The sequence below is a fragment of the Papilio machaon genome, chromosome 19, assembly GCF_912999745.1.
Source record: "Papilio machaon chromosome 19, ilPapMach1.1, whole genome shotgun sequence".
Taxonomy (NCBI): domain Eukaryota; kingdom Metazoa; phylum Arthropoda; class Insecta; order Lepidoptera; family Papilionidae; genus Papilio; species Papilio machaon.
This window is the reverse complement of record NC_060004.1, coordinates 2,649,807-2,674,716: the sequence shown is the minus strand read 5'-3', so window position 1 is coordinate 2,674,716 and position 24,910 is coordinate 2,649,807. Positions and strand designations below refer to the sequence as shown.

Sequence of the window (24,910 nt, the reverse complement as noted above, 5' to 3'; positions counted from 1 at the left end):
ATATTCAAAATAATATTACTTCGATTATGCTTAAGACATACACATTTTATATTTGAGGAGCGTCGAAACAAAAACCGATCGTCATATTTTAACAATTTTGTTTGGCTTGGCCATAATTTTACACTTTTCCAAAAAAAAGACAAAGTGAGTGTTATCGATTTTTTGTTCCGACGCTCCTCATTAATCAGTGCATAGAAATAGCTTTTGTTAGTAAAGTATGTAAATATCTAATCATTTAAAATTTTTTGGACCCATTAAATTTAATATGATCATTACAAAATGAACTGTTTTAATATATGTGTAGATGGATAGCAAATTCGTATACCCTAGCGTCATTATTTTTCTAAGCATATTTTTTAAGGTTTTTAGTTTTAGGTTCGATCGTAATTTATATTCGAGATTTTCAAATAACTAATAATAATAATTCTGTAATATTCATCAGTAAATTTTCTGGTTTATTATATTTATTATCGAAAAAAAATTAAAACGATGTATTTGCGATGCTTATAAAGAAAAACCAATATTTACCAGACGCTTTTAAATATTATTGGTTGTACATATGTTAGTAAACTGTCGTGACCTTCTGTAGTGTAAACTAAACTGAATTTTGACGTGTGAGGTATTTTATTCGTATTTCGTCTCCTCAGTTTCGTAAGTTTACAGTCAGTTGATCTCTAATTAATTTTAACAGGTGCTTCGTATTAAATATATCAGTAAGCGTTATCACACATTTTGTGTTAATTTACATTATAGTGAAATTATTCATCGCATTAAACAATATGCTTAAATTAAAAGATAACATTATAAGTAAATACAATTTAAATTAATAGGTGGTGCCAAAAATTGCGAATTGAATTATTGAATTATATGGCTTCATCTGAAGAAATTTTATAATAATATAATCAAATTAATTAATTATGAAAATTAGCTACATTAATTCATTTACGTAGATACTAAAAGCCTCATTTAAAGAAATGCAATCTTATAACAGTAGAGAAAGATCATTTAAAGGTTCACACGCTACACTTTCAACCAAAAAAAAGTAGCTACACAAAACAGTTGATAACCTAAAGTAAGGAATATCTAGACTGTTTATTCAATAGCTGAACGCAATAATAACAAATAGAATAATAAGTAAAAATTGCCTTCTTTGATTCAACAATTAATATTAATTTATACAATTAAAATTTTCTGCAATGCAATGCAAATGCAAATATTTCATATTACCTATACATCACTTATTGTGTACCTATGTATATCAAATTCCGTACTAAGTTTTCTACCACAACACAACATCAATTTTTACATGGTGGTCGCAGAAAGAATAAAGCATAGCAGCATCTGTGGTATGCAAGCATTTGTGGTACGATCTTATGAATAATTCAACAAATTAGGACATCTCTATTAAAATTAACTAGTTTTATCATTTGAACATTGTCAGTGCGTTATCCTTGGCGATGAGGGTCTTTGAGCAACTGCTACATGAGCGTCTAGGCCTTCCGATGCTCTCGAAGCTCGACGCCTCCAAGTTCCACTAGGCCTTTCTGAAAAATATCAATCAACAAAGTTAGCAACTGCTAGTAAAAGTGTGGCAAATATTTGCAGAGTGGCATAACATTCAGCATCTTTTAATCCTTACAATACAATTTACCTTACGCTACGATGATCGGATTTTCAGTACGGTTGTTTTTTTCATGGCTGCAATTTTAAAACATTTAACCTCTACTGATGGTTATGTAGACTATTTAATTATTATTAATTCTCACCTCCATTGTCACTTTTCTGTGTGATCAGTTGCCTGTATTCTGTGGAGAGGCGTCGTCTACCGTGTTCATATTTAACTTCTTTAGCGAGCAATGCCTCGCGTTGCATCTGCGTGCGCAGCTCCGTTGGCACGTCAGGGATGAAAAGTTGCATCAGACCAGTCAAACCGAACACCACATGCTACAAACAAAGATATATTGACATTTTGACACGTACTACGAAAAGAGTTATTAAGGATCTCATGAGACATCGTCAACTTTTTCGTCGAAAAAAAACCCTTGTCCCATGTAAATATTTCTTCTGTCTTGTTTATTGTTGATTTAACATTTGCCTGGTGGGCGGATAAGTTAATTTAATAGGACTGATTAATCCGAACCTTGAACGTGTTAATGTGGATTGTTGACTCACGAAATGGTACTGTACAAGAATGGAAAATTAACAGCATCATCCTGATTGTTAAGATTAAGGAGTCACAAAATTTTGTTACCCCTGTATCTTTACTTCTGAAATAACCAAGATCACAACATATTTTTCATTTCATGTTGCTGGAGTGAGAAGTTATGACAAAAAATAATAACGTTTGCGAAACTTATACCTGCGAATATGCGTAGTGTTTCATGAAGATATAGTAGAGAGCGAGATTATACCAGGAATTATACAGGGTGTAGGACCATAGGGTCCCTAAAGATGATTAAGGACAGACACTGGCTCACCACTACCACACTGGAGCGCAGGCGCACGTCCGCTTCGTACCGCGTTCGTCACTCAACTACCCAGAGACAGCTATACCTTCCAGTGTGGTACATGAGACAGTGAATTGTATCTATTCCATAGACACAAACACTACACAGGGGCTTACAGTATTACTGTGGGTTATAATTATGTTACCTCGAAGACGACGACGAAAGCGAGCCTGGCTGCAAACACGTGCCAATAGTGTGGCGAGAGGCCGTAGGGTTCGGCGTGCTGCGGCGGATTGCGATAGCCGCGGTAGGCGCACGTCGCAGGGTCCACTTCGTTTTCATCCGCGCCCCAGTCCTCACGGTAGTCCGATGTGTTGAATACTGATGTACATACAAAAAAACTTTCAGTTCTTGTGGACTGCCTGCCGCATATACCTAAGTTAGGGAAATGCCAATGCTGTGTGCTGTGAATTAAAACAGGCTATTTAAGCACTTTACCTATCACTTTTGTTTTAAGGGAAACCTAACCATTAATATCCTTAAATAGAAGAATTATGAATGCCAGCCATTTGAGAGGAGATAGTGATGCTTATCCTAATCACCTTCTCATCAATTTCTCCAGTTAATTTGTTTGTAAAGTAAAAAAAATATTAACTTTCTAGGAAAGTGATGCTTACATGATAATGAATGATCGATGTAACCAGCCAATGTGTAGTCCGGCGAGTAGACGTACTTGTAGACCATACGAGGAATGAAGTCACTTGTATATGCTATGACGAATGCCTGCACAAAACACATCGCAATTATGAAAAAAGAAGATGGTTTATCTCGAATAGAAGTTATGTACAGTCTTCAGATTGTAATTTGTTTTACACAATCTAATTTACAAAGTAAGCATGCGAATCTAACATGCGAAAGGAACTGTGAACATGTTGAAGCACTCACATTAGAAACAACTGCTGCATACGTAATACCCCTGAGGATTCCATACCTGAAACAACCAAGTGCTAAGTTTTAGGAGTTAACAATATCATGATGTTTATATTATAAACTAATCCGAAGAACTATAAAATCGGACGAGTCAAATTTTTGTTATTTCATACCATCAGTAACTTCTTTCACTTTTCTTGGTAGCTAGAGAAAAATCTAAATACCCACCAAGCTCCTATATCCTCTACCCTTTCAGCAAGCGGTCTTCTTGCTTGTGTAACCATTTTATACGCATCCAGACGGATCTCTGCTATGTTGTTGAGCAATGCGAACAGCGGCGCCAAAGGAAATGCCGCCACGAATAATGTTACGAAGCCGTATTGGAGAACTGAAACAAAAGAAAATTCAATTCGTTTAAGTTGTGCAATATTTTCAAATGAAGTCAATTTTTTATAGTAAATAGTGACTAATGAGTACGTGGCCACCTGAGTTTACTTTTGCTGATGAGATTACTGCTCATAGATATCTAAAACAAGAAAGATACCTTGCCTATCTTTAACAGATAGAGAATTTCCCCTTCCTGTATGTCCACCGCCAAATCCTATATAATCTATTTTATAAAATAAGTAGCTTTTACCCGCGACTCCGTCCGCGTAGAATAAAAAATGCACACAAGATAAAAAGCTCCTATGTCCGTCTCCTAGTTCTAAGGGGGAGGTACCCCATCAATTTTCGGCTAAATCAGTTCGACCGATCTTGAGTTATAAATAGTGTAACTAACACGACTTTCTTTTATATATATAGATACTAACTCATTTCAAGGTACTCGTCGAAGAGTGCGAGACGTCCTGGGTCTTGCAAGTGGTAGTCTTGCTCCCACGCCATGTGCGGTTTGCTGGGATCGCGGGTCACCGCGCGGTGGGACCTCTGACGCCACCAGTTGTGCAGCTTGCTGGAGAATACAATAATTGACTATATCCAGGTAAATTGGTGTTTTGTTACATTAACTAGATGGTGTTGTTTTTAATTTTATCTAAAATTCGATGATACCAATTTGTTACAATTAAATAATGAAAAATGTATAACCGTCGGTCACTAATAACTGTGACAAGTTTCAATTTTAAAATACGTGACGCGTTATAGATGAAATTATAAAAATAAAAAAAATAAAAAATAATCAACTCACGGAAACCCAAGTTCTAAGAAATTATTAAAACACTGTTTCCCAACCATAATGATGGCCAGTTGTATGCACAACTCCGACAAGCAGCCCGCGGGGTCGCAAATGTCGCCTTTTAACTTCAAAAACTCTGACTTGCGAGCCTGATCGTCACCAGGGTAGTCGTAAAAGCGACCCTTAAATATTTACAAGTTTATTTAATTAAAAAAAATTAATAGAAGCATACTTCATATATATATATTCATATATACAAATACCTTGAAGAATGCTATGTAGATGAGTGATGAATAATAATTCATAAATTCGATAAAGAATATTTTAAAAGTATAAGAGTCTTCATATTCAGTCTGCGTTCGAGGATTCTCCATATTTGTTAAATAAACAGCAACCCTCGAATATAGCTAAAAAAGAATAGAAAGGGTCATCAACTTTAAAAATACTGGTATAAAACCTATAGGTATTTCAAATTTTTCAGAGGTATGGCAACGTTTTGTATGAACTATTCGGCAGTTGCAATCTTACTTTTGTAGTTTAATACATACCCTTGTAAGAATCATTATAATAATTAAATTGATAACAGCAGCCGTCATGGTGGTGAATATTTTCGCGTGCTTTTTAATGAAAAATCCACTTCCTCCATATATGACCGATACCATTGAGATTCGGTATATAATTGTGCCCAAAACCGCTCCCATTACTATTGTGATCTGCAATAATAAAAATATGATAAAAATCTACATAAATTCTTATTATTTTGTTTCATTTAAATAACCATCATTCCTCCACGTAACATATAACACAAGCTATTGTTGCCAAATTTCTTAAAGTTGTAAAATTTATATACTTTTATAAGATGAGGTTAATTTAGCTATTGATCCATTCTTAAAATTTATTTCAAACACCTTACTATCTTGAGTTAATCTTATCAAAAGTTTAGACGGGTGGGTTTTTGTTAGAAAGTAACTCCGATATGCTAAACGGATCTGGATGAAACGTGGCACACAGTTACTGTCTAGAATAGCTACGAGTGGTCGAAAGATAGTCCTTAATAAAGCTTAAATTTATTCTCACTCGTAGCATTAATAGTTTTCTAACCTCTAATCCTGTGTTTTTTAAAATACATATGAAAAAAAGGTATCATCTTGGAGATGACTAACCATGAACAAAACAGCGGAACTTGTAGCAACGTATCGCATGGTTTTCTGCCATCCTGGTAAATAAGGCTCCTTCTCACGTGTCACTGGGTTAGTCCGGAACGTCTTTACTGATGTCTCGAATTCGGGACGTGGCTCTTCATCCTGTAAGTATTCAAATTGGAAGTTTTATTTTAAGTAAAGGTGCCGCCAATCGCATTTCGACATTAAGAGTAGCACCAGATACGTAACTTTAGATTTTTGGAGGTACCTATTAAAAATGTGTTCCTGCCACAGTGAGAGTAGATAAATGAAGCTTAAGTCGTATCTTAGAATACATTTGTATATTAAGTTACACAAAGTCTGTACATGTAAATATTTTTTGACTAGGACGAGTGCGGTAGTTAGTCAAGTACCTTTGCTTTATTTGAGATTTTAAATAAATACTTACATGATCGACGCCGCCTAAGTCCCATTCCCAACGTAATACTGATTGTTTTCGCTTCCAAAGCTCTAGGAATGTTGTTGCTGAAAAATATAAGTCAAACATTAATGATCTTCGATTTTACAAAGAACAAATTCATCTAAAGTTCAATGATAAAGGATCAAGCTGAATAAAGAACAAAGTAACTAAAAACAAACTATGTTCAATTAATCTTGAACTTACCCCAAAAAGACATAAATATAGCGAAGAAAACCGTAGCGGGGTTGTCAAATAAATATGATAATTTGGCAAAGAGGCAGGAATCCGACAGTCTTTGATACTGGCATGCTTTGTCGCAGAGCGGACACAGCGTTATGTTGCCCGGCCCTTTCGCATCGCAGATCTCCTTACTGAAAAGAATATAGTAAGTACATTTAATTTATATTTTTTACTAATCATCTTGGAACTTGAATATTAATAGACCTAGCTATCGTAGCTATTCACAAATTAGCTGATTCGACCGAAAAAATTAACATTTCACATGAAAAATATTCCAATATTTCTCTATTCTCTTAAATGTTATAAGAACGGTGTCCTCAGTCCTAAAACTTTACCTCCTTCCAATCTCATTTCTTCCAGTCCCATTTTTTTTCGTCCTATTTACTCGTAACTACTCGTTATTAATATTGTGATTCGATAACAAATAAAACCAAATTAAAAAGTACCTAGGAATGTTATCATCCGATTCCATGCTGGCTAAACCGTACAAGAAGCACAAAGTACCAACTATGGCGGGTGCGTACAACATCTTGGTGTAGAAGCCGAGCCAGCAGAAGTAGAGGCCGATCTTATCGCCGAAGTACCGGCGAACGAGCCACAGCGGCTGCTTCTTATACCACTTGCAAGGGCGAGCCCATTCCAGATAAAGTAACTAAAGAATAAAACTAACGTTAACATTGCTACTGCTGTACACATAAAGAAAAATATAATCGACATTCTACGTCTACTACTCGTAGTAATAAGATCCGTAGAAGGAAGTACGACTTATAGATTTTTTTTCATTTCTTGAATGCAACTGATAAGTGAGTGTTGCAAATCCGAACATGTTGTACGCCTTTTCTTTTTCCTACGGGAAGCCGTTTGACTCATCTAAAACTACTCTATTTTTTGTTATGGAAACAAAATGATGAAAAAAACTCAATACTTACCCGTCTATCTGTAGTACTTCCATCTGGACTGTTGAGGTCATAGCGACCCTCGTGGAGAGGAAAGCAAGCGAGGTAAGTCCCATCGTTAAGTAACCTGCGAATACCCATCTAGAAAGCAATATAAGAAATTAATAATGGAAAATGTGAACAATTTTAAAATAAGAAAGATAATTTTAATACCTTAGTTTCAATACTGTCATATCTTGCTCTAAGCAATATCTGCATAACCAACATACTTCTTTGCGCCGGAGAGAATTGCGTGTGACGATCTTTGACTAGAAACCTAAATATAAAGGTATAAATATGTAGCCACTCATTACAATTACATCGGTTACTAACTGGGTGTCATTTTGTATAGTAGTCACTGTCTTGCCAGTGGCAATAGAATAAGCGAAAGCAGTCTCGCACGACCCGCTAAGTGGAAATAGAAACTTACTGTTCTTCTCTTCGGACCCCTTTTTGTTCGGTTGCTGTATAAAAAGAGGGTTCCGGTTCTATTCGACTATGTTCATATTCGTACAGTTGCTTCCATTTTCTTCGCCATTTTGAGTACCATTTTCGTTCCTTTTCCGTTATTTTCTCTTCTGACTATAATAACATAGGGTGTTTATATTATTTTGTTTGCGTTAATTTATTCAGCGTATAAGTGATTAGTAAAGTAAATTAGCAGAAAGTTATTTGAAATGAAAAGATAAATATGAGCAATCTACAAACAATCATAATTCAAGTAAATCGAGAAATAAAAAGTAACAGTGCAAGAAAGATCAGAGATTATTAAATTTACCCAAGCTCTTACGGAAATTGTTATAAATCTTTTAGTTGGTAATTTCATTCCCATAACTTCTGCTAGTCTCATTTCAGTCTTCCAGGGTATGTGTATCTTTAAGAACCACGTTTTCTCATCAAAGGATAGACATTTATTTTCTAATTCTAATTCCAGACCTTCCTTTATTAAATTTTGCTGAAATAAAATTAAACATTTCAAAATTTGTAAAAATTCTCAAGTTAATTTTAATGTTATTGAAACTGCGTCTCTATTTTAACTTACTTGAAATATTCTCCTATGATCTCTCTTTTTAGCTTCTGCTTCTGTCATAACCCCGTAATCTTCTTCCTCGTATGCTAGAACCATGTCTATCCTACGTCTGCCGTCTCTAAACATCAAGGAATCAGGGTCAAGTCCCTGGAATAATCACGATTAGTTTTTTATACTTAATTTTTTGTTGAATACGTTATCTACAGGTGCAGGTATTATTTTGGTTTATAATGTGCAGTATACGATAAGTCAATTATTTACATTTTACAGTCGTAAAAATTAAACCATTTACTCAAAATAGAATAAGAGCTTACGTCTGGATTTGTCTCTCCTACGTTTTCTTCTTTTTCGTTGGAATATTTTGGCACTGAGTCCTTTCTGTCGTCTGTACTTGCATAATCCGAACTCTTGCTATCTGACTTGGACTGAAACATATACATTCAATTTACATGAAAGGAACACAATATTATAACAATAAAATAAATATAGCAAATCATACCTGAAAACTAGGCATTGGAGTGGTAGGTTGTGTGGATTTATCTTCCTTGATTTTGGGCGAGAAAGCTCCAGCAGCTGAAGTCACGTTTTTCACGAGCCTCCAGCCCCGGTAGCGACGCTCCTCTGAACTGTCCCGCGAATTTGTCTTCGGGTCTTCTCGAAGGAATATCTGAACAAATTTGAATAGTTACTTCATACAAGCAACCACGGATTCATAGGTAGAATAAAAACAAGGTTACTCGTTTACAGTACAGTTAACTCTACTATAATCAATCAATTATGTATCTTTATCTCTTTGGATGAAGAGTAAAATGTATGTATGAAATGTACATTTGAAAAATTATGAAATCTAAACGTAAAATCACAACACATAGAAATACAGAAGCCGTACAAAATTTTACATTGGAACCACAAGAAAACATTGGCAAAAATAAACGTACAAACACAATCCTATTTACAACTACGTTAATGCTAAATTCATTTAGACATTAAAACTGGCAACGTATTTAATTCTTTTTAATACCTTTTTATCACTTGGCTCCACAAAGGGTATACTCTGAAATATCAAATTCCAAATTTATATTTCAACCAGCAACTAACTAAAAACATTGTACATTTTTTGTTTACTTTTGTAGCGTTTCTATTATTTATTGTTAATTGTATTTTTGCATTTGGTCTGTGTGTTGTAATAATTGATATCGTACATCAATAAAATAGCAAAATGTTTAGAATCAGGAAACTCGATTATATCATCGAATATGGCATCTTTCAAACGCTCTAAATCTACTTCAATAATAATATTTATAAGTGGTTTAGTAATTATCATCCTGTTTATTATTTCTTTCGAAAGCCTTAAAATGTTTATGAATAAAAAAAAAAAAATACCTTGTTTCCAGGACTCTCCATGATGTCAGCTAGTGATGTTCCGAATGCTGATTCAGGGGCCAGGTTGTCAGAGGATCGCCAAGGAGGTTGGATATGGAGCGGAGTGCCTGGCAGTGATGTCTCATGGCTTCGACGATGAACTCTATTGTGGTGCTAAAGTAGAAGGTTTGTAAATAGTCCATTATCTAAATTTTGCTAATGTAAACTTTTGTATATATATTTTCGGTTAAAATGTATAGTGTTCTTGTTGCTTAGTTTTTCGTTTTTTTTCTTTTTCGGAGTTCAAACAATTGCAAACAACCACGATTTTCGTGGCTGGTGTTAAGGTCATTGTCTGTATTTATTTAATGTGTATGTATTCATGAGTTTTATTGTGATAAAAGACACGAATTTCCCACGTGTTTTATCTACGCACGTGTTATTTACGAATGTCGTGTGTATTCTAAACTTGATGTAAATTCACTCACAATAATAAAACAAGTTTAATAGAGGGATTTTGGTCTCGGAAACCAACATAAGACCTTCGACGTAAAAAGTTCTAATTGAAATATATTTAAGTTTTTTTTCGCTGTTTGGTTTTTTATATAAAAATAATAGTCCCAATATTTAAGACTTATCAAGTGTATTCGCGGGGCGAGTCCGTGCCACTGTACGCGTTAACTCTTACCTGATCATCGTTACCATTTTCGGACACACTGAGCTCCGTTCTCGTTGTTGATGTTGAACTGTTCAGATTGTCCCAAGCGTTATAATTCCTTGTATTAGCTGTTGGTGGCTCGGAACAAGTCCCATCTGCAAAAATATCATTAATCTTGATTGTAATCTGCATTGTCTTTATCTGCAACCTTTTTTTTCGTTTCTTTATTTACACGATATGATGCAAGAGCAATTTGTGGTAAGATATTTTCATAATTACTAAGTATCGTTTATAAACGTAATCTTCTTTTATCAAGAATTGAATCTTATTTTATCAAGATCCATAATAAATGAGTTTTACTGAACTTATGCTACTCTAACTGTTGGTCACCAGATTCAATCTTCGTTCGATTCAATTAATAATTCGATCAATCGTTCGTTATTACAGTCATTACTCCCTTATTAACCTTCCACGCAGTTCATCCATGGATTGGCGTAGGAAAAGATGGATACCTTCCTAGCTTTACCAAGGTAGGTAAGGCTAGGATAATATCCATCTTTTCTTGTAGAGGTCCACATTTATATTCAAAGTAAAATTCCAAGTTTATCTTCACTTGGATATGGATTATAAGATTAATTTTTAAATCGTTGCAAAAACATACCATCTCGTATAACTTCTCTTTTGGCTCTACCTCCATCGTCGCTGTTCCTTCTAGAGGACGCTTCGCTGTGGCTTCCCGTAATTATTTCACTTTCAAATGTTATTCTATCAAGTATAGCTTGATCATCTAGTCTTTTTCCTGGGATTTGATTAACTTTTCCTAATCCTCTACCAAGTTTATCCAATTGTTCCAACGCTCTTCGCGGTGCTCGTTGGTTTAGTTTCGTTATTACTTTTCTTACGTTGGTCTCTTCGACTTCGAACGATTCGTGATCGTGACCATTTTCCATTGTAATATGCTGTAGAATATTTCTTTAATTAGATTTTGTAAGAGTTGTACATCCAATCGAATTTAATTATACCAACGAGGTTTAATTTACTCAGTTATAGACCGACATTACAAATATTTCCTTTCTAATACTTTAAACATTAAAAGTAGTATAAACAGCAAAAGCAAATTCGCATGCGGGCGTTTTAAACTAGATTTAACTAGTGGTATCAAGTCATGGATTATGGTTTGGTTCATCTTGTCCTGTCTATTGATACTTAATAACTATGGTTTAATATTAACTCATCGTATAAAAACGTGGCAACCTTCCATCACTATGCTATTGATTTACTATAAACAATGCCACTATAACGACACCCACGGGTACATCAAGTGTATGACTCGCAATTATACTATTTTCACACGAGGACATCTCAGTAACGTAGAACTAAAGGACAGAGTAGTATTGCTATTGTTTTAACACACCAATACAGAACATTACTGTATTGACAGAATAATGCGGAAAATTAACTGACACGGCGAGAGAGATGATGCCATAGTGGTTACTTCAGACAAGAATATACAAAATTATACAGCTATAGTCGAAAAGGATCTTGTGGCTGTTTTTTGACATTGACAGATGTTTAAGTTTCACTTATGCCCACCAGGCGGCAAAAGTTTATTGGTCTATAAATGTACGTTCAAACAAAAGCAGTACTGCACTAGTGTTCTATCTCACCATTCTCTCTTCGTGTGAAACTGGTATTATACTTTGACATTGATGTTATGTCATATTGACGATGTGTGGACGTGTCCGTAGAAACATTTACCTAAATATAGCTCTATATGATACTATCGATTTGTATACCGTAATGTAGGGAACATCAATGTGGGGCAATCACAAGCTCTATGGGGGATGGATTGAATGAGTGTTGTCAATATTTTATTTGTTTGAGGTAACTGTTTTGTTTGTTGTGACGTAGCTTCAATTTTAAAGTTGATGATTACTGCCCTAACCTTGATTGCTGCTATGTAATTCAACACTTGGTAGAAAAACGTTAAATGCTTTAGTAATTATTCGATAGAATATCTTACTAATATTATAAATGCGATTATTTAGATGTATGGAAGGATGGATAGATGGATGTTTTTAGAAGGTTCAACGGATTTTGCTGAAATTTAGCACAGATATAGAACATAGTCTGGATGAACACATAAGCTTACTACGTTATTTAAATACCGCGCGGATGGAGTCGCAGGCGACAGCTAGTAATATTGTATTAAGGTAGGATACTTTATATATTAGGTCCTTACATATGAAATTGGCGTTTTTCGTACAGGCCACTTTAATCACGAATTTCTCCTCTTTGGTAAGGAATTCCAAATTCAAATTTGTACAGCTATAGACTCATGTATTTGTGGTTGGATGACCGTCATTCATTTGTTTTTTTCTTCTGTTTTTTTTCTGTTTGCGTCACTCATTTTACAAAATGGAAAACTTAAAATATCGCATTATTTACGAGTACGAGTTCCGACGTGGCACTAGTGCTGCGGAAACGACTCGAAGGGTGAATGATGTGTATGGCGGTCGTGTTGCAAAAGAAAACACAGTTCGTTTTTGGTTCCAACGTTTTCGTTCTGGAAATTTCGATCTGCAGAACAAGCCCCGTGGACGGCCTGAGACTCAAGTTGATAATGAAGAGTTGAAGGCTATTGTGGAAGCGGATCCATCGCAAACCACGTCCGAGTTAGCTGCAGGCTGCGATGTTAGTGATAAAACTGTTTTAATTCACTTGAAGCAAATTGGGAAGATTAAAAAGCTTGAAACGTGGGTACCTCACGAATTGACTGAAGCAAACCGGCAAACGCGCGTCGACTGTTGCGTTACATTACTAAACCGGCACAATAATGAAGGTATTTCAAACCGAATCATTACCTGTGATGAAAAATGGGTTCTTTACGATAATCGGAAGCGCTCAGCGCAATGGTTGGATCCTGGTCAGCCAGCCAAATCCTGCCCCAAGCGAAAATTAACCCCAAAAAAGTTACTTGTAAGCGTTTGGTGGACTAGTGCCGGTATTGTTCATTACAGTTTTCTCAAATCTGGCCAGACTATTACGACTGATGTCTATTGTCAGCAATTGCAAACCATGATGGAAAAGCTAGCGGCTAAACAACCTAGGCTGGTCAATCGCTCCACGCCACTGCTGCTTCACGACAACGCTAGACCACACACTGCGCAACAGACGGCTACTAAATTAGAAGAGCTTCAATTGGAAAGTCTAAGACATCCTCCGTACTCCCCGGACCTTGCTCCAACAGATTACCATTTTTTTCGAAATTTGGATAACTTCTTGCAAGGGAAAAAATTCAACTCCGATGGGGCAGTCCAAATCGCCTTCAAAGATTTTATTGATTCCCGTCCGACTGGTTTTTTTAGTAAAGGGATCAATGAACTACCTATGAGATGGCAAAAGTACATAGAAAATAATGGTTCATACTTTGATTAAATAAATATATTATATTAAAAAATATTCGACTTTTTGTTCCTCCCATACAAAACTCCAATTTCATATGTAAGGACCTAATATAAGGAACGTTTTTGCCTAATCACGTCAATATTTGTATGTTTGTTGTAGAGATTATAAGAAATCAAACAACTGATATAAGTATAAAGTTTTCGTTAGATATCCGTTAGAATTCATTACCTCATATGAAAAATAAAAACATATTTTTTTAACAATTTTTTATAGATTGATGTTTAAACATGTTTAAATAATTGAAATTAGAAAGTGTAATTTAGTTAAAAGTGGAAACAAAACACGAATGTATACAGTTGGTTACTGTTGGTTTTATTTATTCTGTGAATAGGCAATTGGTTAATAGTTATTTCAATTTAATAAAGTTTGTTATTTTTGATTTAATCGTACTTGATTATAAGCAAATAATAAATGTCATTTAATTTTTATACTAAAACTAGATCCTGTAAAGTGTTAAAAGGGATGACTACTAAAGAGATATTAAATATACCATTTTTATTTTTCTAATTCCGTATTCTTCACTGCTACCGTTTATGCATTAAAATCTGGTACACCGCAATTTATAACATAATTATTTTCACGAAATGTCTACTCGACCGTAACCAATCGTTTTGAGTAATGAATTGAATGTTAAACTCAAACAGATGTTGAACTCTAACAGATAACCTGAACTGAAGTGAACTGTGTATCAACACCCACGCCTGACAACAGTCCGCCACTACTCTAGTTAATTTCATTCGACAACGTGCTACCAATACGTTTTTCTGCACGAATTCACGTATGCTGCGATTAACAGCGAGAATATCTCTATTATTTATAAATAAAATTTACTTGTCAGGTAATTTTTTTTGCAGGATTCAAAACGAATGGTTCACTTGATATTATGTGACAGTCATCTATAACCTTTCACAGCAAGTAAAGTAGCAAATGCGTTGCCTTCCTTTAAGGGATAGAAAAGTGAATACCTTTCCGTATCCATTATTTTGGTCTTCAAATTTAATTTCCCTTCGTATCATGTCCTTAATGATTGAGAAGAGAAAAGAACCATATTATTTTAGTTCTCTGTCTATCCTTTGTAACGCAAATTACATCTGATTCAGGATGGTCTTTTGTGAGATAATATTTTCTTATCCGTCGACCCAATGTCCAACAGATTTTGTGGCCAGATGTTGACCTTAAATTAAGGCATATTTTGGTCATGATATTTTATCCTTGAGAATGCTCAATAACATAATATTGTATTTCTTAATATATTTACGAAAATCTAACAATTTTTAAGACTTAGAAATTTTAAATCGCTTTCACTTGGACCTCACCTCGGTGTTTCGCGTAGGCGTAAAGACGATTGTTGCTGAATTATTCTGTGACGCTGAAGACAACCTCGATGCTATGAATTATAAACGAAATGGCATTTAGCGTCATATGGCATAGTGACCGCATTGAAAAAAAAAAAGATTTTATTCGAATGGTATAAATATTAAATAGACCTTATACGCCATCTACCTTTCAATAAAGTTACCAGGACAGAAAAATTACAATATTCGAAAAGATTAATGCTATTCGAGTTTATGCTAATTATATCATAATAATGTTCTTGTAATAATTTTCAATTACCCGGATCACTATGCCTTTTACAATACGTGCTTATTATTTGAAATCAAAATAAAAGGATGTTCCTTAATATTATTTACTCACCTAATAAAACAACATTGCTTCTAACACGTCTATTCACTTTGGCAGTGGCCGAAAGAAAAGATTTTTACTTTTACACAATACCTTTATTTTAATGGAAGTAATCACGATTAATAAATCAAATTATTTTGTTATCAACAATTTTAAGTTTTATTACTTATAAATAGCAATTGAAGGCATATTATTACAAAATTTACAAGTATTTTTTACGAACTTTATAGTTTAGTCACGTCTCTCATACGACTATTTGTCACGATTTTAAAAACGTTACGTCTAGAACTTCTACTGTCCACATAATGTATTTCATATTTATCATAATAAGTTATTCATCAATATTCGTTCTATTTTATAAAGGTTATACGGATAGTTGCTTTTGAAGCAAACATATTTTAAGTGTTAGAGCGCCGATAAAAGCAAATTTTTTAGATTTATAGTGTTGAAGTAGTATTGAAGATGGCCACACACGAACGTCAGCTTGCAGCTAAATTGCAGGTGTGTCGCACTGCCATTTACCAACCGGCACTCAATCCGGTACCATATTTTTAAACAGTCCGTGTATGACCGTTCTAAGACGTTAAAACATTCGAATTTATGTTTTTGTTTATTTTTGTTAAACAATGGCGTAAAGTTGTGATAAACAAATGTCTGATTTTACTGTCGTTCATCTGTTTAGTATCGAGATCTAAATAAAATCGCCATTATTTTCTGATTTAAATGTAATGTACATAAACAAAAGACGGTAATGTTATCCATCTGTTACTAATCGAGTTTATTCAGCCCTCGTTGTGATATATCGCCTCGTCTCCGAGTCCACTATAGTTTAGCATAGACAACTGGTTGTTAATAAAAACAATAAGCCTGACTGACCCTTATAATAACTAATTAAATACTAAATATAGGGATGAATAATAGTGGAATGATCTCACTCTTCAAGACCAATCTCATCACAATGGAATGAACACACAAACATAAAAAGTCGTACCATTCACTGCGTATTTGTGCTTACATTATTAAAATGTGGCATTTTACTTAACCTACTTACTGACTGATTGAAATAAACTAATTTACAGTATATTTACACAGCATTGACACGTTTCAATGACCGTGGGCTTTCACTGTAAAATCAACTATAAAAAACATATCGTGATCCCTCTCATTCTGTTTAAAAAAAGAGAAAAAATATGTGTATTTATAGGTACGTAATGGAAGCTCACGGTTAGGACATTGGAAAAGTAAGACAAACAAGTCGGAATATATAAATTCTGTGTCGCCATCCCTCTCATTTACTTTGAAAAAAAAAAACAGAGACATCAATATGTGTTACGAAACTCACTTGTTGCATTTAGATAACACATTGCGTTTAATAATTGGATGTTCCATCCGTTGTAAATGATCCGTATTGTATATCTTCGATTCACCGCAAAAGCGACTTCAGGTATACAAGCTTGGTACAGTGTGTTATATTCATGGACGTCGCCAAGGGGCAAAGAGCATAAGACAGTTGTCTGTCAGTTTTTCCTACTGGAGGGACTGGTAGTAAAAAAAATTTTACTTTATCCCCCTCCTCTGCCTTGATAATTCTCCACTCCGATTTATCACCGGTTAGCACCCCTTGATCTTCGGCTGGCGACGCCCTTGAGTAACATTGAATGTAGGTTAAAATAATTTACTCTGTTTCAAATTAATTGATCATATTTGATTGATATGAACAAAGGTGCAGATGCTGAAGCATAATTTAAGTTTAAATTAAACTAGGTTAGACTAACAATAAAATTATATCGATACGAAATTAAACTTAACAAATATCAAGTCTATTAGATTATAGTTAGCAAGCGGTTTGATTTCGCTAATATAGCGAAGTGATTGTTTCCTCCAACATCTATAGAAGTTAAAAGATTGCAGAACCTTTATTTGACAGAGGACGGGAGGTACAGAAATATTTGATTTCGTAGCGAAAAATTTTCAGGAGAAAATAATAACAAGGCTATATAGTTGAGTATTGTTTTTAGTAAATTGTCTCATGTTTTTTTTTTAATCTTGTGATGTGCACCGTGTAAATTAATAATAACCCTGAAAGCTTTGCGTGGCTAGAGTCAAATTTATCTAGGCCAGTCTAAGTGGAACCATGTACAGACAGACCGCAGTAGCGAATTTGCATCGAAACCGATTACAAAACGAACATGAAAGGGTCAAAATAAAATGGCCATGTGAACTAATTAGTCGAATTGTATCGAACCATGATCAAGTTACTGTGGTAATGTATTTTATTGATGAAATTTAAATTTAAAAATAAATTGATTTATAATAAATAAATTTTTAATTTAAAATTCATCAATAAAATGTATACATTAAAATGTTGAATTTAAAATTAAATATTCTACGCTAAAACTATAGCTATTACAGTAAAATAGGTAAATCCAATTCTAGGGTTGAAGAAAAGAAACTTGAAAAGTCTACTGTAATACGCAAAGATTTTCGTCAACAAATCACTGATTTTATCCGAGAAGTAAAATTAATGTGGTAAATACTTTTGCCAATGAAAAATCATTAAATATCATGGTGTAAAAACTATAACCAGGTTTTTGTCTACTCAACCCAATTTACAGTAAGTACGGTCAAGTATGGTACGGTCGGTAAGTATGGTCTATTACAAATTTTCTAATGCTCTCGAAGTAACAGCCCGAACCGAGGCTCCTGAGGGAGCCTTCGAGCCCAGTTACGTTAAACGAGGTTTAGGTTAAGTGCCATCTGCGCCCGGCCACCTCAAGCCCGGTGAAACTGTAAACGTCTCTTCAAGACAAACAGTGACTACTCAGTCCCAAAAAAAACTTTATTTTAATTCTTTTTTATCAAAACTTCTGTAAAGCTTATTCATTGGTATCATGAAGGTATAATTTTCCGCGTCACGTGTTAACTTTCACAGAACAATGCATTTGCCCCACTCTTCATTTTATTTCATCGGCTCGTCAATTATTCATTATGCGAAAGATAACAATTGTGGCTCGTGTACGTGGCCGGAAGAATTATGTATATAAAACACACTTTAGTTATTGATTTTTATTTTTATTATGGACTAGATTATTACTGTACAATGTTATTTAAAGAAAAGGCTTTGGATGTTATGAAAGAAAATAGGAATAAATGAAATAGAAAATTAACTATACATGAATAATAAACGAACATTTGTTATTTCGTTCGTTTAAATGTAAAGTTAAAATATACAATAACTTGCTGTCGCCCACGACTCCGTCCTGTCGGAATAAAAAAAAACGTAATAAGCCTATGTTTTCTTCCAAACTATCTCCTACATCTGTACCAAATTTCGTCAAGATCCGTTAAGCTGTTCTGGAGATACCTTCTAACAAACATCCATTCATCCATCTAAACTTTCGCATTTGTAACATTAGTAAGATTTGATTAATTATACCTCTTATGCGAGGAGAAATTGACTAAACCGATTGAAATACTTTTACTAAAGCCCGTCGCGAGTATCACGTAGCTCGCGATCCGCTAACACGACAAATCGTCGACGCGAGTCGTATATTCGAACGACAATACTGCCGACACGAATTTACAAAATGTCAACTGTATAGATTTATTCCTTGAAAACAGCAGACTTTTCTCAAGACGATCTTGACAATTAGGAAGCGAGCGATTGGCTTTGCGACGAAAGAACAAATATTGGCGACACGTGCTTATATACAAATCTGTATAACTTTGTATTGCGTTAGTCGCATAGCAACTAAAATCGCCTGGTTTCGAATTTACGTAGGCGATGTACGAAGGGCCTAAGGGAAAAGATTTATTTGTCGTCGACAACTAGAACTATTTGAGGGGTATAAAAGACTCTTTTGCCAACTGAAATCTTTATCAACAAATAAATTTACCTGAACATAATTAGAGGTTACTAATACGAGTATATGTGTGTATTGTAAGTAAGTGTTTCAATGTGTGTGTTAAGTAAAGGAATAATAATTTCTGTACTTTAATAATAACACCTTGCCAGTATTACTCATAGTAAAGTTTACTTAATAATCGACATATTTTTAGCATAACGTTATTCGAATTGTCTCCATTGTGATGTAGTGGAAACGTCTGTTGATGAATAGAACTAGTTTATTGAAAAAAAACCCTATGACATTCGTGGGTGTTATGCGGATCGATTGACAGCTATTTAGCCAAAATCGGTAGAATGGTTTAGGCTACAGGTAGTCACAATGGAATTGACGTGTATAAAACCAGTATACCCTAGGTTTACATACCCGCGAAACAAACCCTCGCATCAGTCGGGAAAAATTGAAAGTTTTTTCTCGACTTAGGATTCGTGTATTTTCGACGAAGATGCACCACATCCTGGAGGGTCGGTTGGAGCTGATAAAGGCATTATTAAACATAGAAATAAACATAGAAAATAGAAATAAAAACGAAATGACTTTCCGAACAACCAATAATTTAAAATACCAATGATCTCTGACTATGGGCCTTTGATACTCCGATAATTAAGAATCGAATGGGACCTTAGTTTTTAAAATCACTTAGGACTTAAAGATATAGGTTGCAATAGAACGGACACAATAAGGCCTAACATTTACCGTAGTTCAAGCTTTTAGAGTAGAATATACACGACAGAAACATTATCCTGCTGTTCGTTTGGCAATAACAAAGTACATTTTAAAATATCAGATTTACTGATCCTGTCTATTTCTTTTAAAGACCCATGACGACTCTATAACACGCGCTCACGTACTTTCTAATTTGAAATGCATTATATAACGCACTGCGATTTTATGGACCTGATTCCATGTTTGAACATCACACTCATATAACTAATAACGTTTTAGGTCTACTAGTACTCTGGCCGAGATTTCTCTCGGCGACCTCTTTTTTTAACATGCCATTGTGGGGTTAACAGGGTTATGTGAGAGTGTACAGTTGCACAAACAGAAACATTCGCAGTCCTCTTTCCCTTCCCACCCTTTTCTTATATGGAAAGGATGGAAAGGAGAAGTGGATTTGACGGAATAGGGGAGGCATAAGGAGGAGAAATATTATCTTTATACTATATCTGCTCATAAACAACGCATCTGCAATTGAGGATGTCTAGGGACAGCGGTAGCCGCTTGCTTGTTTGCAACCACTAAAAAAAACTGTCGTCCATCTTTAAGTCCAACGCCCTGGGCCATTGCCCAAAATCGGGCTACCCTAACGCTGGACCTGCATGTAACACCAAGTGAAAGTAAAATAACTTTTTTGTAACCATAGAATTAAACTGATACTTGTTTAAATAAATATTGTAGTCTCTATTTTTACAATTAAAATGAAAGGGATGGCAATACGTATTTCATACAAGTGGCACGGCAGTGGAGTTCTACAGTTAGACGATGCGTCAATTAAATTCGGTTCTTTTTTTTTTTTTTTTAACGTGGGGAAATGCCTTACGCATACTTATCTTTATAGGGGTAAAGATAAGTTATGTCGGGCTTGCACCGACTAAAACCCCACGGTGGTCGCCCACAGCACTAACGAGGAGTCACGGGATCTCCAAATAGGAACGCAACCGCGGCCCCCCAGCGCTTTGCTACGAAAGTAACCCTTCCCTAACAATCTTCTACCTCCTCGGAGCCCCTCTGTTGGTGCATAGTGCCCCTACGCTATGTACCGGAGACCCCAAGAGCCAATCATGCTATCAGCAATCCCATCAACGCGGACCATTTCGAGGTCGTCTGCGACGTCCCCGGACGGGATTTGCCCTCTCTCGAGCTCTCTCAGCCGCCTCTTTTTTCTGCATAACGGCTTCGCAAAAGGAGGCCACTGCTCTCCAAGCTGCAGTCCTGCTTAGCATTGCTGTAATAAGAGCAGGCAGAGACAGATCCGAACCAACATGTTGTTGTAAAACCCGCCGTTGTTGTTTATCCTATTGCGAGGATTATTTAGAAGTAGAGTTAAATTCACTATTTCGCTGTTAATTTATTTCTTTTAAAATACTTTTGCATCAAATATCTAACAATATAGATTGTAGTCTCTATGTTTACAATTAAAATGAAAGGGATGGCAAAACGTATTTTTACAAGTACCACGGCAGTGGGGTTCGACAGTTAGACGATGCGTCAGTTAAATTCGGTTCTACTAAATTATTAACAGCGACCATAAAGTTACCACGATCTATTTTCGAGCACAAACACATATGAATTGCTTATAACAACCCAAATACCGATAAGTCAACCTTGTTGGTAGTTTTCATAAAAAAATCTATTTTATTTTACATTCCTTCCGAATAAACTAAATAACTTACGATTATATTTTCCTTTACGTTATTGTACAGCCGAGGACATTTATTTCGTACCCACTTTGTGATATGTCATTTGATGTTCGAAAATTCGTCATAGCAACATGTATATGCGTCAAATAACAGCTCTTATGGAGACAGTTTGCTGTACAATATTTGATCGTTAGCCCCTATACGCACGAGCGCTTTTTTAACGCGCGGTAAAAAAGCGTCCATATATATCAAATGAATTTCCACGTATCTGTTCATATGGCAGTGCTTTTAAAAAGCTACCCATTTATATTGCGCAGTGTTGCATTTTGAGCAAGGGGCGAAGGAAACTAGAGTGATTTTAAATCGTTCATTGCTCGAGAGCCCACAACGTCGAGTTTTAATGCGGCGTTGTAAAACGCCCGCGCGAATGCATTCTAAGAGGGAAATGAATTTAATTGTTTAACTGAAGTTACTTATAAGGCAAACTTATACTTTATAAGTGTTTGCCTATAGGAAGTGTTTGAGTAAAACATCCTAAGTATGTCAGTATATTTATTTACTATTGGCATATTTATATTTAGGTCTTTAGTTTTAATTTACTACTATAATGTAATGTACGTAACTTTATAATTTCTACAATTTTATTAAAAACACTAAGAAGTTCGCTATCAGCGAAAATAAAATACACTATTTTACATCGTTTTTTAAAGTTATTAGCGTCAGTTAAGTGTCAGTTTTACTATGTAGCATTATTTATATACAAAGATCTTCACATTGCCAAAATTTCCTGCTGGAAGGCGGCCCGCGAAAGTTAGTTCATTAAAAATTAGACAAATTATAATTCTGCACTTCTTAACAGTCTTGGCCTAGAAACTAGGTAAATTATTACTTATTTTTTTTAAATCCTGTTATTAATGATCTGTTTCTGACCTCTTTGAGTTACGGGCATGAGTTATGTTTTTGTTTTACAATAACCTAATGTAGTTGCGATTGTTAAGTTTAGCCGTGGGTTTCCACTGTTATAATACTTCTATTAAATCATATAGTTATCTTTTTTCCCTGAAAAACGGAGATCAAATTGTATTAGCAGGTGTTTCTACAGGAAGTCCACGGTAACAATATCATATAGCCAATGAAAGAAAAATAACACGAAATTAAACAAAACACTGACGTATTGTTCGATCTTGGTGTTTTAGTACACCGTACAAAAAGACTATCAAATCGATTTTGATGCGATTTTCACCGTTCGTTAGCACGTAACTCAAGCGAAAATAATGCCTCGTATCCTATTAAAAGATTGCGTTTGACGAATGTTAAATCAATGTAAAGAGTGAAAAACCACTTTGCCATATACGTTTTGGCAAAGTCAGTAAAATTTTTCGGTTAAATAATTTCAATATTTACTGATTATTTTCAACACGTTCAACTATCTACACGATAGGTAATGAAAAAATATTAAATTAGCAAATATTATTAGATGATGAAAGAACTATTTTCGGTGAAAGAATTTTTACAATCGATAAAGTTAATCTGTTCATCCAGAACACTGTTTCTTCTCTGATCAATAGTTATTAGAAGTTAAAAGGTTAAGTCTTCTTGTCATTACGTGTTTTTTAATTACATGAAAAAACGTGTTACTTTTAGAATAACTAAAAGTACAGTCGAACTTAGATAAGCGAGAAACCTCCATAAGCGAGATCCAGGTTCGACTGTATATTACATGATATTTAAATTATACAGCTTAATCCTAAAAAAATAATTGTTACTATCGGAGAGGTTACTTCATTTCGTATACGAATACTGGACAAAAATATTAGTGAATTAATTTCATAATTTAGTACCCTGGAGTAAATGTGTAAATATATATCTTTGGTACCCGTTTCTTAAGTATTGTATCCTGACTCTTAAGTTGTAAGGCGGAATCTAAGCTACTGAGCCACATTGCTTATTATCATCTTGCATTATCTTCAATAACTATTTTTTGTTTTGACATAGGATAGCATTAGCTGTATCCAATTTACTCAATAATTATTAAACTAATTAAAAAATAACCAGTTTTCCTAGTAAAACTTGAGCAACTAATAAACTATTTAACTAACTTAAGCAAAAATATTCCACTCTTACCACCTTCAAAAAAAAAGAGAACATTATATTCTATGTAATGTTACGAAAACGTTGATGTGTTATACAAAAATAGCAATTTAACCACAAGCGAAACACTAACAAGCTTATACACAATCCAAAAACAACTGGGCAAAATTTACGCTCGAAATCACATGAATGCATAACAAAATAATCTAAACAAACCGTAAAAGAAATCTTCAAAATTACTTACCTGAATAAATTTCTACACTACAATCAATTATTCTTCAAAGCGCAGCTTAAATGCATTCGATGTGATAAACTCAACACTTTGAAGAGAACAATTTAGTTCAACTTTATTGGTTGATTTACTTTTCTCGCAGATATTTCCCGCATCGTGATTAAGCGCGCGTTTCCGCCGGCTTCCGATTTTCAAATAAACTAACCAAGATGGCCGACGCCGGCTGACATTGTTATAAATAGTGATGGCACGTGTGATCGGAACGCGTTTATCGATATCGAAGTAGACTTTTGTAAACTACTTAAATTAGGTTTCGGTTTAATGAACTACTAATTTCATGGTATATTTTTTTATCCTATTATAATATAAACATCAACTCAGTATCGCAATTTAAAAAAAAAATACTATCTATTTAAAATTTGGAACTATTATTTTAGTATAAAACTACTACATACTATCATTTGGTTATTCGAATAACTGGTAAGTATTAAAAAGCAAAAAAAAAAACAATCACCCCCAACAGACAAACATGAATCAATTGACAATGAAAATAGAAATTACAGAAAAAAGAAGTGTAAATACACTGTATAAAGACATATCGATATGTGACTGCCATAACTATTAGGTAAGCAATTTGGTAACATATTGTCATATTATGTATTGTTTGTTCCGATTAAAGCTGATAAAAAAATTAGCTATTACGTTGATGCGTTATATATAATCATAAAAAAAAGATACAATAACAAAAAAATTAAGAATCTGAATTTGAATTTTTTGTATTTATGTTTCG

General features: G+C 34.5%; 1 protein-coding gene across 3 annotated transcripts; it reads right to left on the bottom strand.

Moving 5' to 3' along the window:
- Positions 1-1,272: 1,272 nt before the first annotated feature.
- Positions 1,273-24,293, bottom strand: LOC106721304 (anoctamin-4). Of its 3 annotated transcripts, none has more exons than XM_014516227.2 (26): positions 24,133-24,293; positions 11,040-11,337; positions 10,409-10,533; positions 9,742-9,894; positions 9,380-9,412; positions 8,858-9,025; positions 8,673-8,783; positions 8,371-8,505; positions 8,107-8,283; positions 7,759-7,910; positions 7,503-7,605; positions 7,323-7,430; positions 6,840-7,045; positions 6,358-6,524; positions 6,142-6,218; positions 5,715-5,855; positions 5,100-5,264; positions 4,815-4,958; positions 4,564-4,733; positions 4,190-4,329; positions 3,606-3,765; positions 3,393-3,438; positions 3,125-3,230; positions 2,653-2,828; positions 1,767-1,944; positions 1,273-1,544 (listed from the first exon to the last, which is right to left on the bottom strand). In XM_014516227.2, the coding sequence occupies exons 2-26, from the start codon at positions 11,326-11,328 to the stop codon at positions 1,438-1,440; spliced, it is 3,537 nt and encodes a 1,178-aa protein (XP_014371713.2). In that variant the 5' UTR covers positions 11,329-11,337; positions 24,133-24,293; the 3' UTR covers positions 1,273-1,437. The 3 variants fall into 3 exon arrangements, with proteins under 3 accessions (XP_014371713.2, XP_014371714.2, XP_014371715.2); XM_014516228.2 differs by having other exon boundaries at positions 8,119-8,283; XM_014516229.2 differs by lacking the exon at positions 9,380-9,412.
- Positions 24,294-24,910: the final 617 nt, after the last annotated feature.

Coding starts and splice junctions, on each gene's coding strand:
- LOC106721304 (XM_014516227.2), bottom strand. CDS start 11,328: ATGGAAAATGGTCACGATCACGAATCGTTCGAAGTCGAAGAGACCAAC. Junction 9,026..9,379: donor TGGAGCCAAGTGATAAAAAG/GTATTAAAAAGA, acceptor AAATTTGTTCAG/ATATTCCTTCGAGAAGACCC. Junction 7,431..7,502: donor ATGACAGTATTGAAACTAAG/GTATTAAAATTA, acceptor ATTGCTTTCTAG/ATGGGTATTCGCAGGTTACT.